General features: G+C 42.8%; 1 protein-coding gene across 1 annotated transcript in view; it reads left to right on the top strand.

Moving 5' to 3' along the window:
• The window catches only part of fstl5 (follistatin-like 5), a 154,501-nt gene that overhangs the window by 102,226 nt on the left and 26,065 nt on the right, over positions 1–26,210 (top strand). The window contains exons 7-10 of the mRNA XM_083785343.1: positions 5,594–5,760; positions 11,757–11,877; positions 20,111–20,272; positions 20,804–20,938. Coding sequence (XP_083641469.1) covers positions 5,594–5,760; positions 11,757–11,877; positions 20,111–20,272; positions 20,804–20,938 — 585 coding nt within the window. The remainder of the gene's footprint in view (positions 1–5,593; positions 5,761–11,756; positions 11,878–20,110; positions 20,273–20,803; positions 20,939–26,210) is intronic.

Here is a 26,210-nt window from a genome sequence, read left to right as displayed (position 1 = left end):
GGCCGGCCAGCAGGGACATTATGTTCATCCCACTGGTCCTTTGTCAGCCCGTGGCCTCTTCCCATCTGGGCATACCTGGAAAACCTCCTTAGGGAGGAGTAACACAGTGGCTGGATGGGAACCGTGAGGTTCCCAGTTCAGTTCCATCACCGGGCTCCCCCGGAGTTAGTGTTTTTAACCAACACACAGACGTAAAAGGGGTTCAAAAGTGTTTGTTAATGAAAAAAGGGGGGAAAAAACCTGAACAATTGAATTAGCTGCTTTCTGCTAGACAGCGACGATATCTGCATTCTGCACTAGTTCATCTCAACTCCCAACCCTTAATAATATGCTTCATGAAAGCCTTGCTCTTAATTGCTTCATTTCACTGAAGTGAATGATGAGCCAATCACTCATACATGCATAATGTATGTAATGTTAGCACAGAAACGTTTGGTGGAGGAAGATTATTTTCAACATAACCAAGTTCCCCTTTCCACAAAATAAAAAGAGGGAAATGTGTTGCAAACGCAATAGTTTTAATTAAGTTTTAACGAGGCTCCGCAGAAGCAGAGAGCCTATAGTGTTCTCTGTCATTCCACATATCTCTGTGATTCCACAGTAAATCTACGCTCTTCTCTTCAAGGAAAGTACAGCACATGCAGTCTCAGGGACATGCACACATAGACATCAAAGGGGGCTTCAGACCCTGACCTTTTACCCGCTTGTAAAACAACTGCCCTTTCCAGACCACGAAAGAAATGCAAATGCCACTCCTTTCCATGCCATACTGGAAGGCAGCATTCAGGATAATTGCTTTTTTTTCCCCCCGAAGTCTCCTGAACTCGAATACAGTATTTTGCGTTGAACAAATTTGTTTAGAAATCCACCGCATCTCCACTAGCTAAAGAGTGTGCCCGGAAATGGCTGACACTCTCTGCACGTCCCTGTGCAGTCTGACTGTTTGTCACATGCACACATAACACGTTATGTAACATTATTTATTGATCCAACAGATCTCAGTCCCAGGGGATTTCAAATTGCCTTGGAATTGGTTATGATTATGTTTCGTGTATCTATTTAATCTATTTTTATCATGAAAGTTCAATGATCTCTTTCAGGGTCAATAGAAAAATTATGGCTTTATACTGTTGTGACAGGAGTTCCTGGAGGCAGAAACAACGCATTTTTATCTTCAGCCCGATTAAAGATAGTTGTTAATTAAGTACTGTATCCTTTTTATAACTGCGAATCTGGTCAATTAAATCACCTTTTATAGATTTGATCTTAAACTTGTATGTACAAGTCCAAAATGCATCTTAATGCCTTAAAAAACGTCCACAAAAAAATACAGCAAGCCTAGAATAAAGAATAATCGAGAAGGTTTATTTGTCACTACTCCTACAGGTAAGAAGTGAAAGTATTTTGTGAGGTCCGTAAAGTAGCCTACTGCGCTGAGTTCAATGGCTAAAATCATGAATCTGTTTAGTAAAACTGTTAAAGGAGTAGTTCACTCAAAAAATATATATACTTATATTTTCTATCAGTTACACACCCCTTGAAGCCTTGATTTCACGGAGTTTGTTTTGGTTGCATTGCATTGGCTGAGATAGTTCACTGACAGAAAATGGGGAGAGAGAGAGATGAGGAGGGACACGTAGCAAAGGTCGTTGGGATCGGGAGTTGAACTCGCCACACGCAGTCAGCCGCCATTATAGCAGCCTACCGTACGTGCCCATGCGGCTAAGTCAGCCGTACGGGCCTTTGTCACATTCCTAAGCCAATCATTTGATGACTCCCTAAACCTCCTTTTTCGCATCTGGGTCTTGAGCTCTGCAGTCAGTGTGTCTATAGTACTGTACGTATAGGTGGTGTGCCTCTTTCCCCTCCTAGCTGCACTTTGGGTTGGCTCCTACATAGTGTCAGTGTTCTCGCAGCCAGTTTCCGGGTGCCTGATGCAGTGCCCTGCCAGCCTCATCCTTCTCTCTCTCTCTGATCTTCTGATCTGACCTCCATGCTCCATGCTCTCCTCATGTCAGATATGCACACTTGATTCATCGCATGCAGGGCATTCCAGGTAAGTACCCTCTGTCTGGACCTTCAGATCCTGCTCAGACGAATGCTATCTCCCCGTGACATCCCGCCTCGGCTCGACCTGTAGGTGCCGTGCAGCTATAACGACTCACTCCCTTGACAGCTTCAATCGTGTTCATTAGAGCAACCTGTTAAGCCAGAGATTAAACCTTCCTTCCGGGTTTAGATATTTCAGTCTTTCACTCCTACATGTGTGAATGCCAGAGAAACCATGCTGGGTTAGCCACGTTCACAGATCAAAGACAGTCAACATCATAGGGGACACATTCAATCCAAAGGGAAGGTTAACATGCATTCTCACATGCTTCCACGAAAAGGACCGCCAGAGGTGCAAGGTAATTGAAGCCCTTCTTCGTGCCGGGGAGATTCTCCGGGCTGCAGGGAGCTATCGCCATTTGCTGGCCCTCCGTTTTCATTAGGTTTTTGTATTTCATGCCCCCAGGAGCAGAACAAATTGAGGCTTCCTTTTGCACCACTGCTCATTACCCCAAGAGGGAGATTAAAAAGCACTCTCACACAGGAACGTTGCATAACATCACGCTGCATGGGAAGCGTTATTGTCCACCCCTTTAACCTGCTGTATGTGCATGTGTACACACACACGCACACCGCTGTAGGCATTCTGGCTGAATGTTTTCCTGCTGGCGTACGGCTAAACACAATAATCTCTTTAGTCACACTACATCAAATCCAGTCTCCAGGCGGGCGCTTCCTATGAGAACATCTGACCCACATCTCAAGGTTGCATGTAGGTACATTAGTGCCGAGCTGACCCCCCGGTCACTGGTCTCTGTGTAGACACGTCCCACCTGAAGACTGATTAGTCGCTCCTTATATGGGGAGAGTTTGAGGCCAGGCTGCAGATTCAACCACAGACAAAATGTAGCACACATACGATGCGTCCTTTGCGAGGTTTGAGTTATGGTCTCAGTTTTGTCCTATAATAATTAACGTTTTAGGTGCGGTTAAAAATAAATACGTTGATGCATAATATCTCGTCTACATTTTTGAAGGGAGCTAGCCCCTCCTATGCCCAGCTTTGTGGGTCTGTGTGAACATAAACATTGGCTGGTGATTGGCTTATCACCCCATAGCGATGATTTGATTGGCTGAGCAGTACATGTTGAAGATTAAAGTGAGGGCAGAAAAGTGAAGACGCCAAATGTGATTGGCCGAAATGACTTTTGTGATGATTTGATTGGCTGAGCACGGAATGTGATGCATGTATGTATACTGTATGTAGGGCCGCCCACTTCACACTGTCCTAAGTTTTCTTAGTACTCTACTGCGCCCCTTGGAGGTGAAGTTATCATTCACGAGTGAATAATGTATTGTTCTCCATGTTATTGCAGAGCACAGTGATACAGCAGGGTTCTAATCAGTCTTGAGGTGTGTGTGTGTGTGTGTGTGTGTGTGTGTGTGTGTGTGTGTGTGTGTGTGTGTGTGTGTGTGTGTGTGTGTGTGTGTGTGTGTGTGTGCGCGTGCGATTTTCATTGTTCATTATTTTGGTTCGTGTCCCCCCACAACTGCCCAGAGATAGGGTCATCAATCATGTTCTTTTCCTCCCACAATACTGTAGATAGTAGTGATGGTTTTTCATAACCTGCCCGTCCCGCCCCGCCACGGGAGCCAGCCCGCACCAACCCGCCCCACAAAACAATATTAATCAACGACCCGCCCACCCCCCTACAAAAAGTAGTCTAACGACCCAGCAAGTCCAGTCCGTTCAATTGCTTTAGAGAGAGAGAGAGAGGGGAGGGAGGGGGCAGGGACTTGCAGAGGGAATTTGAAGGGCAAGGGCTGGAATTTGAAAAGGCACCTTTATTTTTATTTTACATTTCTACCCAGATTTAGAGGAATATCTCATATTAAACACTAGGGAATTACCCAACCAGTCTGCCCTGTAGCCCAAATTACTGGTTATCAAAGTAAAATGAGCAGTTGCTTGCTTTGCTGTTATTATATTAAGGATCGCATGATCGCATTGCTGTCAGTCAGAAAGTTTGTGTGGTTGAAAATTGTGAAATGACAGATTGGAGAGGGCACTTTTCTCTAATGGTCAAAAAGGCTTTCATAAGCAACACATTGATGAACTTGAACAACAGAACAACAAGCTGATGGTTTCAGCAGGAGGAGTAGACAGTATGATACAGGAAAGCAGGTACCGGAATGCTTTTTTTCCTCCTTTCCTGCCCCGCCCGCCACGCGATAATTGTTCTGAAAATCTTGACCTGTCCGCGGGACCTGCAGGCAACGGGCCGGCCCGCGCATCACTAGTAGATAGAGAATTTTTCTGCTGTACAGTGTTTAGATATAGGCCTACTGTATCCTTTTATGGGTGCTTTTATTTTAATGAATTGTGTGTTCTGCCACACTGGTCCATACGGTTTGGAACTTACATAATACGTGGGGCATCAGTGGTTCAGCGGTAGAGTGGCCGCTTGGCAACCGGAAGGTTCCCAGTTAGATCCCGGGCTCCCCCAGAGTTAGTGTCGAAGTGTCTTTGAGGAAGACTCTGAACCCCCAATTGCTCCTGATGTGCAGGTTGGTGTCTGGCATGGTTTCCTCTGCCATCGGTGTATGACTGGGTGTGTGAATGGGTAAACGTAAAGTGCCTTGGATAAAGGCACTATATGAATGCACCATTTACAATTTACGTGTGTTTCATCTAATCCTATAATAAACCTGTATACATAATATATGTATTATTATTTTTTTAAATCTTAAACTGTATTTGACCTTAGCCGAGTCCCCACAGGGACAACAGTCTCTCTTCACAGTGCTGGCTTCTACTTGGTGTTACTTCCAATGGGAAATCAACCCAGAAGTGCTAGCAAGCTTTTAACACCCAGTGTGCATGGGGTACTAGAAGTCAAAAGTATTTCAGCTTTCAGCAAATGATGTTTCACACATGCCGGGATCAATATTTGTAAAGAAAACAGTGAAAATGTGGGGGAGGGGGGGGGGGGGGGTGCGTGCGTCACAATGCAGCGCATTGTGAGCCTAGATCGGCTTTTTGAATTTAAACCATTGTTAAATTGTGATATTATGAAGCATAATTATCATATCAGACAGTCTTCATATCAGACAGCAGGGATAAAACATTAACCCCCGGCAATACACATGAATTGCCGGAGCATCGTTTGATTAATTATACCCGAGCTATTTACTTCAACACTGCACTTCATTCCTTCTCGGCTTCTCGTTATTTTACAAAGTGCTCTAAAAGTTTTGAGTAATATACAGCAAAACACAACAATGAACCGCTGTCCACTGTTCAGCCTAAAATAAAGGCGTTGGTTGACTTGGTTCCCAGTACGCCAGGAGAATTCATCGGCAGAACGAGATCATAGAAGTCTCTTAGACTCTCAGCAGTTTGTCCACATTTCAAACTGTCGATGATCTCGTTCTGCCGTTCTGAAAAAAATATATATATATATATATCAGGTTATTAACTGCTCTTAGCCTCTTACTGAAGCTTAAATGTCTTTAAGAATGTTGGTTTTCGTCTCCTCAACAGAAGTGTTCAAGCTGACCCTTCCAGAGGACCAGAGGTTTAGTGTCACCACAGTGACCGTGGGTCAGAGTGCCGTCCTAACCTGTGCTGTCCAGGGAGAGCAGAGACCTCCCATACGTTGGAAACGCAACCAGCAGCTCCTCAATGGCCTGGACCTGGAAGACATTAATGTAAGGCAACGCTTTGATTACCTTGCTTTGTGTCTGATGCGTTGATGTTGTGGTCTATAACGGATGGATAGATATTGCCAGTGTGTTTGGGTCATAGTCCTATAGATATCTGTCTGTGAGTGGCAGACAGTTATCTTGCTGCTTCAGGGAAAAGTGGACAGAATAATCAGTGTCTGCTCTCTGAGAGTCCATAATATCCTTCATAACCTTCCGGTCAGAATGTCTTCTTGCCGTGTCAATGGCAAAGGTTCATTCAACTTCACTTTTCTGCAAGAGCTTTAAAAATGTAATGATTTATTTTCTGTTTATTTATTTTTTTAAATAGAATTGCATTATTGTTTTGTATTGGTGCATTGATGGATCCAAGAGGCTGTTGACCCTGTGCTGTTATCAGAGAGGAGGACGATGTAGTCTGTAGTGTTGTGTGTCTGTGTTGTTATCGGATAGAAGGGCTTGTTACCTGTAGTGTTGTGTGACAGTAGTACAGATTGTCTGCGTGTCAACTGGGGACAACACACCGACGGAGACAGAATACAGATGAGGTGTTGAACCAAAGGACATAGTTTTTCAACGGTGCGTGCGTGCGTGCGTGCGTGCGTGCGTGCGTGCGTGCGTGCGTGGCGTGCGCATACACATGTGTCCATGAGTGTGCTTGTGGTGATGCCCCCAGACAGAGCCAGCCAGATCAAAGGAACTAGAAATCAAAACATCGGAGAGATTATACACTCCAAACCGTGTCTCACCTCCGGTCACCTCTGGTCACCTCACTGTGGCATTGCTGATGAAGAGGAGCGTGCAATGCATAATTAAGCCCACAGTGTTGCAGAAGATGAAGGGAGATCCATTAAAGCCACTAAATTATACTTTAGCGGTCCATGTTGTAGTTAACCCTGCTATCATTCAACACCTCGTTATTGACATCAAATCAGAATATAACTGCAAGACACTTTTTAAGCTTAGATAATTGTTATAATGACTGGTGGATGATGTCAATATGACAATTATTTTTCACTGGCTCTCATTGTCTTTAATGCAAAGCAATCATTGCAATATAGAAAGTGAAGAATGTGAAGCAGAAAGTAGACAAAAGTACATAGATGGCATGGAAATAATAACCATATACTTGACTTTTAAAGCAATTTCTGAGCTGTACTACCCATAGCTTTCCACTATCTTAACACAATAAAACACAAAGGGTTGAGGTCTAACCACTCTCCCCCTTTAAAAACACAGCCTGTGCTCTCCATCGTGTCTACTGCACTAGTATACCTGTACATTTAGGGCCCTATTTTGATAAGGGGTGCATTGGCGAAAATAGGACTCTTTATAGTATTTATGGTAACTATTCTGTATACACGGGGATATGAGCACCAAAAGTGTGCGTTTGGATTACAGTATGTGCTGTGTTTACATGCGTTGTTTCATTAGTTTACCCAGGCATGTGAACAGTCAAAGTATTTGTATTTGTTTAGTTATAGTCTTTACGTGGGGATGTGTGCATTCAAGTCATTGGGCTGTACAGCAGTTTTTGGCCCAAAGGAGCCCTTCCAATATATGCAATACCATATTCATAACCAACCATCAAAGGAAATCATTGCATGCTGTTGCATCTTTAGGAACAAAAACTATAAATGGATCTTCCTGCATCGCCTCTCCCAAGTAACACCGTGCACTGTGGACTGGCTGTTCTGTCGATGTTCGGGTATGTGGGCTTTAAATTAGACTTTCGGTTTGGTGGCAGTCATGTGGATATTGTGACTGCAGGTCAACCCTGAAATCTACTTGGACAACAGCAGCAAAAACACACGTGCACGGAGCCATAATTGGAGTTGAATCCCTGTGCAGCCCCTCCCTGTTGAGTCATCAGGTGTATAGAGCGTCGCATTTTCCTCATAGACATTTCAAAAACTATTTATTTAAAGACGTTTACACCGCGGACAAAGCAAACTCTTGTCGTGACAAATCATGACAACAAACACAATTTTTTGGGCCGAACAAATAATTAGAAAGAAAGAAAAAAACGTCAGGTTACAACACCTTTTTTGTTGTTTTTCTTCTTTGTAATTATTTGTTTGGTCCAAAATATTGTGTTTGTTGTCATGAGTTGTCACGACTCGAGTTTGCTTTGTCCGCGGCGTAACCGTCTTTAAATAAATACCTTTTGAAATGTCTATGGGAAAAATGAATTGGGAATCATTTCCTGGGCCTGGGGGTGGGACTGCGACGCTCTATACAGGGAGGGGCTGGGTTGAAAGATAGACAAGCCAGTGAGACAGTCAGTGAGACTGCCAGTGGTGGTAAAATAACTATGTAAGTACATTTACTTAAGTATTGTACTTAAGTACAATTTTGAGGTATTTGTAATACTTTTCCTAATTTTAGTACTTTTACTTCTACTCCACTATACATCTCGGATACAAATATTTTACTCCACTATACATTTATTTGAAAACTTTAGTTACTAGACACTTTGTAGATTTTGATTATTAATACAATACATACATTATACCATTTCAGCCTGAAATACATGCACCACTGCACTGCTTTTCTGATGTCTAATATAATAGAAGAGTGGAGCTGCCGTCTAAATCCTCACAAAGCAGCTTAGCATAATCCCAGCGGTTTGACTGTTACCTGGGTGTTGCATCATCATCATCATTATGTCAAGCTGTTTAGAAAGACAGACAGACAGACAGACAGACAGACAGACAGACAGACTTTCCCTGTGTGTGTGTGTGTGTGTGTGTGTGTGTGTGTGTGTGTGTGTGTGTGTGTGTGTGTGTGTGTGTGTGTGTGTGTGTGTGTGTGTGTGTGTGTGTGTGTGTGTGTGTGTGTGTGTGTGTGTGTGTGTGTGTGTGTGTGTGTAAATGCTATAAAGTTATGGTAATTCTGGACCAATGATGTGCCAGGCCTTTGTAGCCGTCTGCAGTTATTCTGAGCAGTCAGGTTGCCAAACCACCCTGTGATAGAGCCTGTCAGAACACTCTCAATGGTATACAGCAATAGAAGTTCACAAGACCATTGCTACTCAAAATCTATCTCTTGCCTCAGAAAGACAGACAGACTCTCCCTTTGTGTGTGTGTGTGTGTGACTGTGTGTGTGTGCGTGCGCATGTGCGTGCGTGCAAGTGAGACAGCGGTGTAAATGCTATAAAGTTATGGTAATTCTGTGCCAATGTGCCATTTCTTTGTAGCCGGCTGCAGTTCTTCTGAACAGTCACGTTGCCAAACCTCACTGTGATACAGCCTGTCAGAACTCACTGTGATATAGCCTGTCAGAACTCACTGTGATATAGCCTGTCAGAACTCAGAACACTCTCAATGGTACAGCAATAGAAGTTCGAGCTTGGTACTTAAAATCTATCTCTTGCCTCAGAAGTACACTCTGCGGTATTATATATTTTCTTCGGAATGCAGTTGGTGTTATAAAGCACAGCTAGTTTTCAAAGGAATTGCTTGAATGCATTTAATGGTAGTTGTTAAATGGACACTATTGGACAGTGGTGACTTGGTGGCAGGGCCGGACCTTCCTATAGGCAGAGCAGGCAGTTACCTAGGGCGCCATGAGGTAAGGGGGGCATGCACCCACCAAGCATGCTTTTTTTCTTCTTTTTTTAACTGATAAATATACATTATTTGTATATAATTAATTGAAAAAGCTCCTTCAAATTTGAAAGTTTTGGCAAATCTAAGTTTGGGGCATCACAACACACCCCTCTGACTGATTTTTTTTGTTTAGTCCAGTAACACTTTCACTTTCACCAGCCACTGATCCTCTTTTTGGCCACCGGCAAGAATCCTGTCTAGGGCATCAAATTGCTCAGGGCCGGCACTGCTTGGTGGTCAACTTGGTGAATTAGCAATGTGCTGGGAAAATGATAGAAACGTGCTTGAAATTAAGTTGGAAGACCTAAACAATGCTTTGTATAATGTGTGGTTTCACTGTTTTCTTCTTTACAGATCCCGTCTCAGGTAGGCTTACTGTCGCTCAGCAGACTGACTGTTGTTTCACTGTGTTGTCTTGTTAACATTCACCACCAGAAATGCCCGCAAAGCTACTGAGACCCACATACAGTGGACAGATAGACACATACAATAGTACGTATAGTATGTACGTACGTACGTACGAGTATGTCTACATTAAATTAGAACACATGAGATTTGGTCTTTATCTTCTACAGGTATCTTTAAATACCTAAACACATTTTATATCTTTAAATCTGCCCTTACCACCTGCTGCCTGTGTGTGTGTGTACCTAAACACATTTTATATCACTAAATATGCCCTTACCACCTGCTGCCTGTGTGCGTGTGCATGCATGTGCGTGTGTGCGTACGTGTTGAGAAGCTCGTTGACAGTGTATGTAGCAGTTCGTTCTGCCCAGCAAGTTTAATTTCTACCCCGCCTTCATGTTTCATTTAAAAGGTGACACAATATGCTCCCAGCCCTGAGGGAATCAATGCACCATCGAACCCCCAGCCCCTGCTCCCCGCCGCCGCCACCACCACCACCCCCACCACAGAAAACAACATGCACACACAAGACTGGCTGAACACACAATAGTTTATCTGAGAGAAGAAAGGACCAAGGCCTGAGCAGTAAACACATGGTTTGACTGCTAAAAGCTTTTTGATAATAAAAAGGCTCCCTCCAGTTTTAGTCTCTCAAAGAGCTTCTCTGTCTCAGGCAACAGTGTATTTTCTTCCCTGTGACCTAAACACTTAGAAGAGATGGTTTTGACAGCTGACTCTTGCAACTGTCAGAGTCAATGCACCCGAGAGGAACGCTCCATAACAAAGAACCATGATGGCACCACTAAAAGCAAAAGCCGATAAAGAAAGAAAACTGTTACACTCTGTAAAATAAAGACACGATATGTTCAAAAATCCATTCTAAAATAAAATCCGTCCATTTTGCAAGAGCGTTAACTCCTTGCAAAGGTGGACCCTTACGGTCCATAACTCTCCAGTTAAATTACCACTCAGGATGTTGCAGTTAATCAGTTGAATTTGTCGTAACTGTGGATGTTGGAAAATGTCAAAACAAAAATACGGTGCAGGGACAATCATTTAATTTCCTGAGTGCTGCTCTCTGCATGTGAAAGGTCACATGGTCCTTGTTGACACAGCCATTCTAAATGCACTTCACCTGGAGTGCATTCAGTAGAGAGGTTAACAATAGGTTTACAATTTAACAAGGCGTTGTTCGGCCAAACTATTTGGCAATACAACAATATGTCTGCAGACTCATTAGCTTTGTGGCTTCTATCGATGATATTGTTGTTGTTGTTGTGTTCTTTGTTAAGCACTCATTTTATTGTGTTTATTTGTTTAATTAATATAACATGAATTAATCTTCACTCACATCACAAATCTGTTCAGCTTCAATTACAGTTATTTCTTTGTTTGCCTCTTATGTTTTTGCTCTAAAAAGTACATGTGATAATTATTTGAATGCTTACTGCCCTCCATCTATAAGGTCTATCACACTGTATCTAAGTGTATATTTTACTGTATCACAATCACATACACTTTGGGTTCAGGAATGTGGGTTGCTGCCCTGATGTGTTGTTGTACTGGTAGCTATAGCATTGGGCCTTTTTAACCTCATACATTTCCTTTGCATTCGGCTTTTCATTAAGTTTCCACTGCAATATATTTCCCCTTTGGCGCATAAACGATTCACCTTTGTATTTAGATTAAACTATAGTTGTGTTTTTTCTTTTTTATTACATTTTGTTTTTAGAGCATGGCAAGTCCTTTCATTACCTGAGCTGTTTCCCTCACTTGCTCATTATTCACATCCACGCACTATGCATTATTCAGCTCAATGTGAATCCATCACCTCTGCTTATGTACGGACAATTGTAATACACAAGTCATTCTGACATTTCTCTCTCTCTCTCTCTCTCTCTCTCTCTCTCTCTCTCTCTCTCTCTCTCTCTCTCTCTCTCTCTCTCTCTCTCTCTCCCTCTCCCTCTGTTTTTCTCTCATAGGATTTTGGAGATGACGGTTCATTGTATATCACCAAGGTGACCACCACTCACATGGGCAACTATAGTTGCTATGCCGACGGATACGAACAACTTTCACAGATGCACACATTGCAGGTGAACGGTAAGTGACCACACGTGCATGCACACACCACACACACACACACACACACACACACACACACACACACACACACACACACACACACACACTGAGAGGGACAGAGACAGGAATACAAGAGAGGTTTATAATTTATATTATTAATTAGTATGTCCTTCCCAAATTGTTTCTGCTGTCTTCAAACGAGTCAGTATAGATTGTAATTAAAGACCCCTTGATAAACTTCTACCCTCCAATTATTTTTGTTGCATGTGTTATCCAACAATGGACCTGATTTAAAAGCTCCACCACTGGTCTTCTCATCGTGAGTTAAAACTTCACCAACCATATCAATGGCTACACTTTTTCATTAACCCTATACTATAGCACCAACGAAACGCCTTCTTAGATTGGCTTTAAGTCAGGTCTTTGCAGATAGCTACAGTCTATCTTCAAGTATCTTGTACTACGTGCTAAATAAATAAACCTAAACCTAAAGTCTGTATGCATATTTCCATGCATGTTGGGTTAGCATCATTGGCATTGTCAGGTAAAATAAAACTGATCAGTCCTGTCAAATTTGAACTAATGGTTTTCCCACAATGGTGGTCTTCCACATTGTGCTTTTTGTACAGGCTATTGTGTATGTGTGTACTGTGATGTACAGTATGCGGTCAAAATATAGCAGCACTTTTCTCTCTCTTTTAATAACAGGTTTTGACAGCTATAGGGTTCAGTGTGTGCAACCTTTCCTGGATCAGGTCCGACTTAAAATGGGTGGGAAGCGTGCATTTTCAGAGCATGTGTACATCACAACGAAAACATGTTTTTATTTCTATACAACTAATACAACAAAAAATCTTAGTGATTTGCCAATTATTTGTGGGCCCACTTGCAGTATCCTCAGGGCCCACCAGTGGACCCCAGTCCACATATGAAGCCAGTGGAAATGATGAAAAGGTTGCAGCTCTCATTAATGGCCAAGATGTGGCTATTTCCCCTCCTGCTATAGTTGCAGAAGCCTTTTTTTTTATGTTGTTTGGAATTTGCCTGGACTTTACACTTGATTTTATTACCTTAGTAAACATTGTCATAAATAATGTATGCGTTCAGTCACTAGTTTAAAGTCTTCTTCCAATTATCATGATTCATGATTATGCTTTGAGTAGAACCGCCCTCATTCCACCCAATAGCTGAAATTGTGGCTTCAAAACGGATCTGTAGAATTCATTGGGTCCGTATGTCTGTCCGTTTGGGGTATGAACGGCTGCAATACCGCTGGGTGACCTAAAGTGGCACTGTTGAGCATCCCAACCGAGCACCACAACTATAACAATAAAAGTATACCTACCGGTAATAATAAAACTGTACAGTACAGTACAGTACAATGTACAGTACAATGTACAGTACAGTTACTGTACACAGTAATCACAGTTAAAGTATATATTGCACCGCTCAGTTCACACGGGTGTGATTTTCTTTACAGTCTATGGTACATACTGCAGGCTCTTTCTCTTCAGATAAAGTTACACTCACACTCTACATGTAGGCTGATGTTTTATGTGCTCTTACAGTGTTCAAGCATTTGCAAGAGGCCAGGGTTATAATGCTTCCAAAAGCATCTGCAAAGCCTCAAACAACAATGCGTGCGCGCACAGCCCGTATGGCTAATCAAAAGTCAGGATCAATCACAGCTCACACCTGACCATTAATAAACCATATCCACACCAAAGAAATACCTGGATAAGTGAAAGTCACTGTAGAACTCATGTTGAGAAATGGATCATAGTTGATATTCTTTGATAACTTTATATTTATCTTAGTCTCTTAGTTACACCAACATTCCTTTGCAGCATTTTGCCCCAATTGGTGCATAAAGGTAACTATCAAATTTTGTTCAAAGGAGACAGTCTGTCACACTATACAGTAGTCAACATGCCCGCGAGCTGTCAGTTTGTCAATGTGATGAAAGACTGTGCAACAAAATTAGACACAGCTGAGTATCACCATATAATTTTTTCACAATATTGCATTGATTATGCAGTGCCTCATGAAAAAAACCCAGTGCTTAATGTTCTCCGACACTAGGCCTGCATGGACATTTTTCTCTTTTTATCTGCCACTCACGCAACAATCCCATATCCCCTCAGGCAGGGAGTCGGGACGCCGTTGCAAAGTCAGAGCACTGACTGAATGGCAATCGGTACACATTTCATCTAAATTATGTAGTGTTTAGAAGGAAACAAAACGCATCAGCAACATGCGTTTCATATACTGACGTTTTGTGCATACATTATCATATCCATTACCATACCTGGGAGTTACACGAGCATGTAATCCTCTTCGTGTAAATTAGTAAATGGTCACGCCCTTTAGGGGATAAAGTACAGTTTTAGACCTCGACGGAGGGGCGGCGTCTCAAGCGAACTTTCGAATGTTGCAAAGTTCCCGTAGCTGTTCGAGTTGCAACGCGATACGGACGGAATAGTAAAGCATGTTCTGGCGAGAGCGTATGCCCCGACTGCCACTCAAAGTGGATACTGGCCAATCACGGCGTGTCCTCGCACAAGTGCACTAGCCAATCACAGCGTGTCCTTGCACAAGTGCGCTGGCCAATCACAGCGTGTTCTTACTCAAACACGAAGAGGATTCCATGCTCGCGGGAGGTATGAGGTCCAGGCTTCAACGCTGATAGCACTCATTAATGCATCGTACGGTATGCAAACAGAGTTGGAGTGGATTGGGCGAGGCAGATAGTGTAATGGCTGGAATAAGATTACTGTCTGATCAGGTTAGACTTTTGTTTATGTAAAGAAGTCTATTTTAGACTGAAGCCTCAGCCACAGTTGGCATTTATTTCAATTAAGTGAGGAAGAAAAAAAATAAACTGAGAGTTATGGACAGTAAAATATATTAAATTGAAATGAAACACGGACAACTTTCTCTTAGTTGAGTCTGTAGATTTATTCAACCTCATGTGTACCAAATAGATGCATAAGAGAACATCAGTTGAGGAAAAGAGAAAGAAAAATGTCTCAATTATAAACTGACAAGCTGTTGGAGAATGTTGAAGATGTCTTCATTATTATACAGACAGAAACGTGTGTGTGTGTGTGTGTGTGTGTGTGTGTGTGTGTGTGTGTGTGTGTGTGTGTGTGTGTGTGTGTGTGTGTGTGTGTGTGTGCCTCTGTGCTCACAGGCTTCTGTGTATACTGTAGAAGCATGCAATGTAAAGTGAACATAATTAAAAAGGAGTTCTCAAAGTGCTTGTTGCTGTATCTCTCCTATTATTGGAGTCCATTAATCTCTCAAGACTCTTAACCCATTCTGAACGGGCACCCATTTTGGTGTCAGCATCATGTTATGCTTTAGCTATTGAAAAATAGCAGATCTACAAGCTCATATCGCGCCACCGAGTGGCGCGATACGAGCTTGTAGGTCTGCTATTTTTGAAAAATCAAAGAGCGACTGACATTTTTAGAATCTGATCTCAGGTCAGAATGGGTTCATCAGACCAGTGTGTGTCCGGCGGAAACCTCGTATGAATCTGATCTCAGGTCAGAATGGGTTAAAGTGTCTCTAATGTGTTATGAACCTGCTATACGGCCTCAGGGTTTGTTATATGTTGTGGAATTAATGAACAGAGAGTAGACCTACTTGTTCCCAAACATACAGTCGTTATGTCTCCAATCATTGGAACCAGAGCCGAATACTATACTTTCATATTTAATTTATGAATAAAATAAAATAAAAGAACATTATTTACACTTGTCAATAAGGCTTACATTATGTTAGAATCAATTGGTGAGGGTTGCTTCAAAAGGCTAGCCCTCAATCTATATTTAAAGTTACAGAGTGAAGATGAGGAGTTGGCAATAAGTATGTGTGAATTCCAGAGTAAAGAACCTCGTGACTTTTATGGAGAACTGGCTAAGAGTGGTACGGCTGAAGGGAGGATGAATATTGTCAGATTGTCTAGTATTATAATCATGAACTTGAGAGGTCTTGGTCTTAAAATATTCTTTGAAAGGGTCCTTGATATATATTTTCTGATGGGAGGCCGCAGGCTAAAAAGTGTCAATTCGGGGGTCCTTGACATGAAAACGTTTGAGAACCACTGTTCTAGAAGTCTGTTGATGTCCTTTGTGTATACTGTACTGTACACATAGGATGTGCATATGGTGTCAGAAAGAGACAGGAAACCTTGACCTTGAAGTAGTGTAATGTAATGTCCTGGGAGGAGAATGTGTTTCACAATAGATATCTCAATGGATTGTTGGCTAATAAGCTATAATACCAAGACTCTGATAATGTGAATAAAATGTTAGCTGGGAGAGGAAGTAGAGGTTTTACAGAAAGTATATATACAGCCTGCCATCTTATCGAGCAGAGCATATTACTTTTGTAAAACTGCAGACTGAGTTTGTCAATGCATAGCTGTCTCTCTCTCTCTCTCTCTCTCTCTCTATCTCTCGTGCGCATGCACGCACACACACACACACACACACACACACACACACACACACACACACACACACACACACACACACACACACACACACACACACACACACACACACACACACACACACATATACACACACACACACACACACACACAGCTGTATTTCCATATTTATATTTATACATCTATTAGGAATAGTTGTAATGTTGTTCAACTGGATGGTTAATGTAGATCATTTGAATGGATTTTATTTTGATTGCTCCATAGCAGTGAACTGAAATGCTACAAGAAGGACTTCTTAGAAAGTTATCCACACTGACGTGTGCGTGCGTGCGTCGTGCGTGCGTGCGTGCGTGAGAGATTGGTGCTATTGTTGTCTCCATGCCTACATGTCATCCTATCCTGCCACTGCAAAGGGAGCCATCTGTCACTACAATGACTCCTTTAGTATGGCTACAGTAACCTGGCTGCCACCACAGTTCTCTGTGGCTCTTGACAGTTGGCAGTCAGACTGACACAGGCCTCCAGGCTGCAGAGCATCACTGTGACCAGATGGCTGTAGACTCCCTTCTCCATCGTCTCCATTCCTCCAAACCCAGAGGGTCACAGAAAGCAGCTCTCCACAGCAGAGGCCTTCGTCTCAGTCATCCTCTGCCAAACAAACACAGACAGGAGCCTCCATCTTTTTCTCCTGACCTGACACCACCGCCGACCTCTGGAGTCTATTTTAGAGACAGGAAATTTAGGACGGCAAACTGGGCCAGCGAGGGAGAGAGGGAGTGCATGAAAACAAGAAGATAAGACACACACACCTCACCCGCTTAAACCTTAAACTACAGTCAAGTTGTTCTGTTTGTATAACTGACATTTGGTGTGACTCGCTCTCCCCGCTGTAAATGGAAATTACAGCGGGGGGAGTGTAATTCTGTATGTGGGTCTGACATATTCTCCCTGAATGAAATCTGATTGTCTGAGGTGCAGGTAAATCTGAGCTCTTTCCATTCGAAGCGTAATTTTGATTGTTTCGTGGCTTTTAAACCTACTGCCAGCGATGCGAGCGAACGATGAAATCTCATTAGAATCCATGTTTTTCGGGGCACGGTGGCACATTTGGTAGTGCTGTCGCCTCACAGCTAGAAGGTCCTGGGTTCGATTCTCGCTCGGGACGCTGTGGGCGCTGGCGGCGTGTTTCCTCCTCCGCGTCATCAGTGCCCATACCCGAAGGCGGGGTTGGCGAAAGGGCCTTTCTGTGTTCTCCCCATGTCCCCTAGGGTAGGTACCCTCACAAAAAACATGCAGTAATCCTGGTCACTAAACTGCCTCCCCCTGGCCAGCCGGGGCGCCTGATGGAGGGGAAAGGAACTGGTTGGAATAACGTGTTCCTTCCACACGCTACGTCCAACCAGGGAAACTCCCCCCTGTCAGGTGTAAAGGAGCAACTTGGATCACATTAGATGATTGACACAGGGGTGAAAAATGGGTTACAAAATCGTGGGATAAAAAATTAAAAAAAAAAAAAATCCATGTTTTTTTTTGTGACTGTCCTGACGTACCGCGAGCGACAACTCGCCGTTCAGCGACGTCGTCCACCCCTCCTATATCCGCTCGCAGTCTCGTTTCGTGGCTTTAGTGGATGAGATCTACACGCTTCTATGTATTGATTATTTGATTGGTTCAGGCAACGTCGCAACGCAATGGCCGACGCTCCATATCAGGAAAGTGTTTTGCATGATTACTGTATAGCATGGCTATACAGACACTTTAACCTCCAACTGATCCCTTATGTGCTCACTCTGAGCAAGTTTGGTGGGTCAATTCAGATAAGTAATTTCCCCTTGGGGTTCACTACAAATTCCCTTTTATTAAGCAAGATACTATAATAATAATAATAATAAAGCTTTATTTATATAGCACCTTTCAAGAACAAGGTCACAAAGTGCTTAACAACAAACGGAACACAATAAAGAACACAATAATAATAGCAAAACATTGGATAACAGAAGGAAAATACCATAGGAAAATACGTAACATTCACAACTATAAAGGATTAAAAGCAGCTTTATAAAAATTTCACTTCAGGAGTGACTTAAAACTGGGAACCGAGTCGGCAATTCTGATTTCTATGGGCAGGGCATTCCACAGTAAGGGTGCAAAGGCCTGGTCGCCTATAGTTTTTTTTTTACACCAGTTTTTATGGTAAGTAGAGCCTAGCCTGAGGATCTTCGCTCGCGGGCAGGCTCATAGGGGTCGAGTAGGTCCGAGATGTAGGATGGAGCAAGGCCGGTCAACGCATTAGCATCTTAAGCGGCCATTGGTCCAGAGCGGAGCGTTGCCGAGGCTACTCTGTTTTTCTCTTTTTAAATGTTGTACTGTATGAACTGGGTAAATATTTTGCCTTCAGGTTCAGGTTCATTTATTAGTTTGTCCCCGTGGGGCGATTTGGTTTACAGCAAGGCATAACACAGGCAGGTAACATGAAACACAAAAACACAGCAAAAGGCACATAGTACACATAGAACATTTAAAACAGGATGGCAGTTCAAGGTATCAGTGTAACATTATAATTCATAACTTTTCCAGAAAGTTGTATAAAAAATGTATACAATTAATACAGATACAATTTATCTCCTTCTATCGGCATTTAGAGCCTTGATAGCTACAGGCACGAAGGAGAACTTATACCTGTTGCTTTTGGCCCCTGGAACTTTTAGGCGAATGCCAGAGGGAAGCAGCTTGAACTCAGAGCTGAGGGGATGGGAGTTGTCCGTAAAAATGGACTTGGCTTTCTTAAGCACCTGATTTTTAAATACTTGGTCTAGACTACTGAAATTAACTCCGGCAATCTTTGAGGCCGTTCTCACAATCCTACCAAGGTGGTTTTTGTCCTTTACATTTAGGTTTCCATACCAACAAATGATGGAGAAGGAGATAACTGACTCAATAAAGGCACTGTAGAACAGTTTCATAAGGGATTTGTCAACCTGAAATGTGGCGAGCTGCCTCAAGCAAAAGAGGCGTTGTTGGCCTTTCTTGCACAATATTTCACAGTTCACATCAAATTTGAGCTTGCTGTCAAATGTAGTACCCAGGTATTTATAAGTGTCGACTTGCTCACCATGGACAACACTGTTCTGGGGAACTGGGGGGGATCTCAAACAGTTTGTTTGAAGGATTGTCTACAAAGGTTTATGCAGTCAGAGCACGCGCATTCCAAATATTATTGTCCTGCATGACCCATGAACACCCGAGGCCATGTCTGTTGATACAAACACATTCTGTCGTACAAAGCGAATCGCTTTTCTGCAGGAACAGAAAAGGAATGAAAATATTCTCCAGAACGCCAACAAAAAGTCAAGGGAAAGTCTGCAGAACAGACGACGGCTATAAGTCAACAGGCTCCTTTCTATTCATGTTGTTTTCTCTGATTCTCTTATCTCCCATGCTGACCAAGGTTACACAAAATCAATGGCCACTATAGGTGAAATCAATAGCCTCTGAACGGAGGGTCTCTTTGTTATTTATTTAGCTGATCTGTTTGGCTTCAACAGAACATGGTAGCATAAATTTAAAGGCAATTCAGCGTATGCTGAAAGGCACTCCTGTCCTGATTGCTGGCAATGTTCAAGCTCATTGCTCGCGACATTCTCTGTAAGAGAAAACTTCTTGTTGGATAAGGTCACCTCAGCAGTTATTCCCACAGGAAAGCCACATTTATTCACCTCTCCTGTCTCCTCTCCTGTCTCCTCTCTCTCTCTCTCTCTCTCTCTCTCTCTCTCTCTATCACTCTCTCAGTTCCTCCCGTCATCAGGGTGTATCCAGAGAGCCAGGCCAGGGAGCCAGGAGTTACTGCCAGCCTCCGATGTCACGCTGAGGGCATCCCCAATCCACAGCTGGCGTGGTTGAAGAACGGCATGGACATCGCCACCAAGCTGTCCAAACAGCTCACTCTGCAAGGTAGAATGAATCTCTACAGTCATCACTCCATCACCATATCAGTGATATCACCACCACCACCATCATCATCATCATCATCATCACCACCATCACTGCCATATACACATCTAATACTATCGTCACTATCATCATCGTACATTTACAACAATGATTTGCATACACAAAGTAAAACATAAAAAAGGAAAACCAAATATTACATAAAGCAGGTGCCCTTATTCCAATATGAGGTCAGCTAAAAAAAACTTTTTAAAATAGCAAAAGAAACAAGGACATCTAACTTCAACTTTTATTGACATTCATTGCATGATATGATATAGAATTCTACATCATGTATAGCCTTTATATACAGTATGTGGTCCCTGGGTCAAAAGTAAAACAACAGATCAATATGTCACGCAAAAAAACATCAGGGCCAATCACAAGGACACACAAGGAAGCACTTTGAAATTCCCTTGTGTGTGTGTGTGTGTGTGTGTGTGTGTGTGTGTGTGTGTGTGTGTGTGCGTGCGCATACATGGCTTTTGCTTAAAGCTAATGGAAGTGAGGTTCACATCAGCAACGTGCACTTTGAGGACACTGGAGCGTACACGTGCATCGCCAAAAACGACGCTGGCGTGGATGAAGACATCTCGTCTCTGTTCGTGGAGGACTCTGCACGCAAGACCCGTATGTGTATCTTATGCTTCTTCTTTCTCTTCATATTTATTTAAACTAGACCATGTGCCTCTCGGCCACCGGCCTACTTGGGAACGATGCAATTTGGGAACCTATACCTAGTATGCAATACCTGTTTTCATATAGCACCCGAGTGGTTAAGTAATCAAATGTCAGGTGTCGGCTTGCCATGGCAATCAATTAGCTGAGGCAGAGGCTGATGATTCTACAGGTGAGGGGACTTATAGCTCATTGGGTAAATTTTTTCACCCAGTGTCAATTATCTAATGTTAATTATATAATTGCGGACTGACCTCATGCCCCCCTCTATGCATGAGGAGTCCAAGCTGCTTCTTTTCACCTGACAGGGGAGAGTTTCCCCGGCCGGACGTATAGCGCGTGGAAGGAACACGTTATTACGACTGTTCGTATTACTGCATGTTTTTTGTGAGGGTATACCTACCATAGGGGACACGGGGAGAACATGCAAACTCAGACACAGAGAGGCCCTTTCGCCAACCCCGCCTCGGGTATGGGCACTGCACTGTGGTCGTGTGGAACGCGTGGAGTAGATATGAGAGATGATTATGATTCCTATGAAATCATATTATTTAATGAGAAATCTGAGACGGAGATACATGGGCCAAAGCCACTCTACAGCTGTGGTTCCCAAACTTTTTTAGACCCAAGAGATTTGCCTGTGACCCAAACTGTGAGAATAACAGATCTACAAGTGCACAGCGTGTCGCTTCACACCGCGTTGTGAGCTTGTAGATCGGCTATTTTCACTACTTCTTATTTATTATAATTGTTGTATTCGTGGAATATCTTAGATGTGTTTGTTTAGATTTGTGTCCTCTTTCTATGCTCTCCCATGGATCCTTTCTCAACCCATTCAGGACGGGAATCCCTTTTGGGGTTCTTGTTGCTATCTACAGTATATAGCCTACATTCAGCCTGTCCTAATGGGTTAAATCTAGCCTTTCGGAAATGTCAAGATCAGTTTTTTATGTGAGGACTGATCGTTGAGTCTAATTCTCTGTGGGTAATTGTGCTTAACCCATTCTGACCGGGCACCCATTTTGGTGTCAGCATCATGTTATGCTTTAGCTATTTAAAAATAGCAGATCTACAAGCTCATATCGCGCCACCGAGTGGCGCGATACGAGCTTGTAGGTCTGCTATTTTTGGGAAAAAGAAAAAAAAACAATTTTTTTTTTAGAATCTGATCTCAGGTCAGAATGGGTTCATCAGACCAGTGTGTGTCCGGCGGAAACCTCGTATGGATCTGATCTCAGGTCAGAATGGGTTAAAGAAGTGCACTCGCACAGCATTTCAGTCAATTCACACAGTGTGTGCGTGTCCGTGCACGGTCCTGTGCCCCTGCTATATGCAGTCAGCAGATTGTGGTGTATTCCATGCGACCAGTCTAGCGTCACACGATAACGTTCTGGTATAGGTCAGAAGTCAGTGGTTCTCTTTGAAGCTTCTGAAGCTGTGTGCACATTGATGACGTGACCTCCACTGGTTGTGACGGCAGTACGGTTCAAAGGAACGGCAGCATTGATAAGGCCACAGCTCTGCCTTTTTGATATGACTGGAATAATAAACCTGAAGACATATTTGACCCATATTAATTTACTCAAAAGATCGTGGCCTTCTAAGTATATGTGCGTAGTATATAATAGTTTCACTTCATTATTCAGACTGAAAGCCCTTCCCATGGCAGCCGTTTCTGGGATGGCCGTTGCCTAAGCGGGAGTCTTCGGCGATTGGTTGACACTTGACACCAGCCAATTAAAATAGTAGAAAGGCAGATGACGTTGTTGTCAATGTGGCTAACCCGGTTGCTAAGCAAACAAACACAGTCAACGAGCGCTACTAGCACGTAAACAAACACAGGTGTTTCTAAAATCTGTTAACATATCAATTTAAATTTATTTAATTGTGGAACCACCTACATAAATTCTTAAAAATGGTCTGTACAGGGGGGAATTGAAAAGGGTAAAAGTCTGTTTCGGTAGTGACACATTTTGGGAGAGGAAAGATATTCCAATAAATGATTAAAATACAATATGATAATTGAGTGTGCCTTTACTAAATATGTGTCCCTTAGATCTGGTGCAAGAATGGCCCATATACAGCTTTTGACCCCCCCCCCACAAGGGTTGTTTTTGGCAGCACATTTTCTTTGTTGTGAGCTTGTTGTGAGCTTTTCAGCATGCAACCAAGTGTAATATCTCTTGTCCACTAGTCCCTCCTAACATTTTAGTCTAGTTTTTATTTGTTGATGAAATTGTCAGTATATTTGGTCTTACTTTTTGTCATCATAGCTTAGTTTCCATTTAGTTTCCATTTAGTTTTCATCAGTGAAAAAAGGTAGTCAACGGAAAAAAATTGTCTTAGTTTTAGTCGACAAAAACAAACGCACGCACACGCACGCACGTGCGCACGCACACACACACACACACACACACACACACACACACACACACACACCTCTCACTCACATCTCTCGCTTTGTTTGTTCCACTTGAAAATAGCTGTCACAGCCAAGTGTTATTGATGGCAAAGTGGACAAAAGTACAGTGATTGCTTTGTTTTTACATTGTCTCCCTAGTGTGATTTGGCTTGACTTTTGTTCAGAACTGCCAGAGTGCTGTTTGGAAATGCATCACATTTGAGGCGAATTAACAAGGAAAGACAGGATGGCAGCAAACGTGCATTATGCAAAATGACCAGCTCAATGAGATCTACCCACCAAAAAAAGATATTATCCCAATACTGGAAATAGTTAAAAAATGTACCTGAGGGGTCTTTAGAATAGCGGGAAAGTATATGATCACCCTACCCCAAGACTTACTTTTTTCAGTCATGACGCCATACTGTGTAGATTATATCAGACCAGGACTGGCGTGACCAGCTCACCACCTCAGTCAATCATTTATTATTGTTATTTTAAGAAGAAGCTGCTGTCGGTAAAAAATAAATACTGTAAGTTTTAAAGAATTGCACGATTTGCGCGTGCGAGTGGTCTTTGCAAATTTTTTAAATAGGATATTGAATGGAGTGTCTCATATATATTGAGTGAAGCTTACAATGGTCACCTTCAAAATTGCATGCCCTGAGATGCCGTGAATCGAGGTACTCCCTCTTTCCCAGGTGTTACGCCCAGGCGGACAGGCTTTTTTTTTTTCATAATTTCTGTGAGGTAAGGATTAGGGTTAGGGGTAGGTTTAGTTTGACCTGAAGACGATTCTACAAATGTCTTCTAAATCATGACAGTTTTCTGAAAAACCCATGTTTCTATGTCAGTCGTTCATTTTCATGTCAAGGACCCCCATACATATATTATGTAATTGGCTGCCGACCCCCATCTGACCCCCATCTGATGTTGTGGCGTGGCACTCTGTGCCGCGATATGAGCTTGTAGATCTGCTATTTTTCAATAGTTAAAGTATAACATAATGCTTAAACCACCAAAAGGGGTTCCCGTCCAGAATGGGTTAAATGTTAGCGTTTAGACGCAATCAGGGCGAAACACCTGGGAAAGAGGGACTCCCGTGAGATCGAATCCCACCAGAGTTCCTGTTCCTGCACAGCGCACTTGTGTATCTCCCTGGATTATAAAATCTGTCTAACGGAGAAAAAGTGTAGCAGAGAACTTGATTGCTGTTTTTCTCCTGATAAGGAATTAGCTTTAGAGCTGGCAATCGCCTCCTTTGTCACAGTTAACGGGGCCACGGCGACTTGAGGCACGGCTGAACCGGCACTGCTATATTCCTGGATGTCACTTTCTCTCCCCCTCTCCATCATTCGTTTTACCTCCATCTAACCATCTCCCTGTTTACAGAGACTGTGAGGCTTGTACACAAACACACGCACACACGCGCACACGTGCACGCACGCACACACGCACGCATGTGCACACAGCTGGCGAGCCAGCTAGAGCGCGGTGCTAACTTTCATCTGAAAGCTATTCACATGTATCGACTGCCTGCAGGAGCCAACCCTCTCCCCAGGCAATCACTGTCAGTCAGCAGGGAGATTGTTATTGTGGCATTGCAGATGTCAGGATCACGAAAACACAAATAACCATGCAGAAACACACACACACACACACACACACACACACACACACACACACACACACACACACACACACACACACACACACGTCACGGGCACACACCTACAATGGCTAAACACAAGCATATAGCCCATACTGTAAAAACACATGCACAAAAACACATGCTAGAAACGCATTATGTGTACTATTCAGCAAAGAGAGCTATAAGTACATTACTGTATATTTGGGAGTAGAAGGTTAAAATGTACAAAGTCATGGGATGAGGTTGCATGAAGTAATTAGTGCCTCTGAATCTCCAAAAATGTGGACTGACTGTACTGAAGTTGTGACTGCAGTTGTATTTGGTGTGCAGAATTTGGCATAGTCCGCCTACGTTCATCACCACGAACAAGGACTGAGGACGATTCTAAAAAGCCCTCTAAACCCTGACCTAAGCTTTCTGAAAAACTTCAAATATTTATATAGCAGCATCAAAGTTTATTCATGTTTGAATACTGTACATACTGTACAGAACCCCAAGAGGGGTTCCCGTCCAGCAGGGTTAGAACACCAAAAGGGGTTCCCGCCCAGAATGGGTTAAGTAGAAATCATCAATTGTATTTTTCACATTATCTTCTACACAACAATGGACAAACCAAACATAATGGAAATGTCCACTGAGCGCTGGTGGCCCAAATCTGTCACTGTGGAACAGTAAGGATTTATTTCCCTGCTATGATGTTTGGAGCACAAGGCTCTTTCTCAGAGTCTGCTGAGAGTCTCTCTCAGCAGAAAATACAAAGAAAAATGGTGTGTCGATCTTTCTATTCAAGTCTAGTATTATGTTTTGATCCAGCAGCACCCATCCTATTCAGCATCGGTATGTTAAATGTTTTCTTTTTTTTAATGTTTCTTATAGAGCTGGCACTGTGGCACAGCAGACAACCTTATACTGTTATGTCTGCTATGTAACCCATTGTGGATTAGTACAACTCTATCTGTTCAGCAGAGGAGATTAAACAGAATTATACTGTGCTCATGCCTGTAAGTATCACATTTATGCCTCGCAGAGCAAATGGGCTTTCTATTTTCTTACACTCAACGCACTGCAAGAGGCAGAATGATGGTCTAAGGCTGTTGACAGAGGACTGAATACATTATTAAGCAATAGATGGAAGTGAGCAGCAGCAATACGATTACTGAGCTCCTTCAGAC

This window comes from Protomyctophum parallelum (assembly GCF_964188405.1).
Source record: "Protomyctophum parallelum genome assembly, chromosome: 16".
NCBI lineage: Eukaryota > Metazoa > Chordata > Actinopteri > Myctophiformes > Myctophidae > Protomyctophum > Protomyctophum parallelum.
The sequence above is the reverse complement of the archived record's forward strand: the minus strand, read 5'-3'. Positions and strand labels throughout refer to the sequence as shown.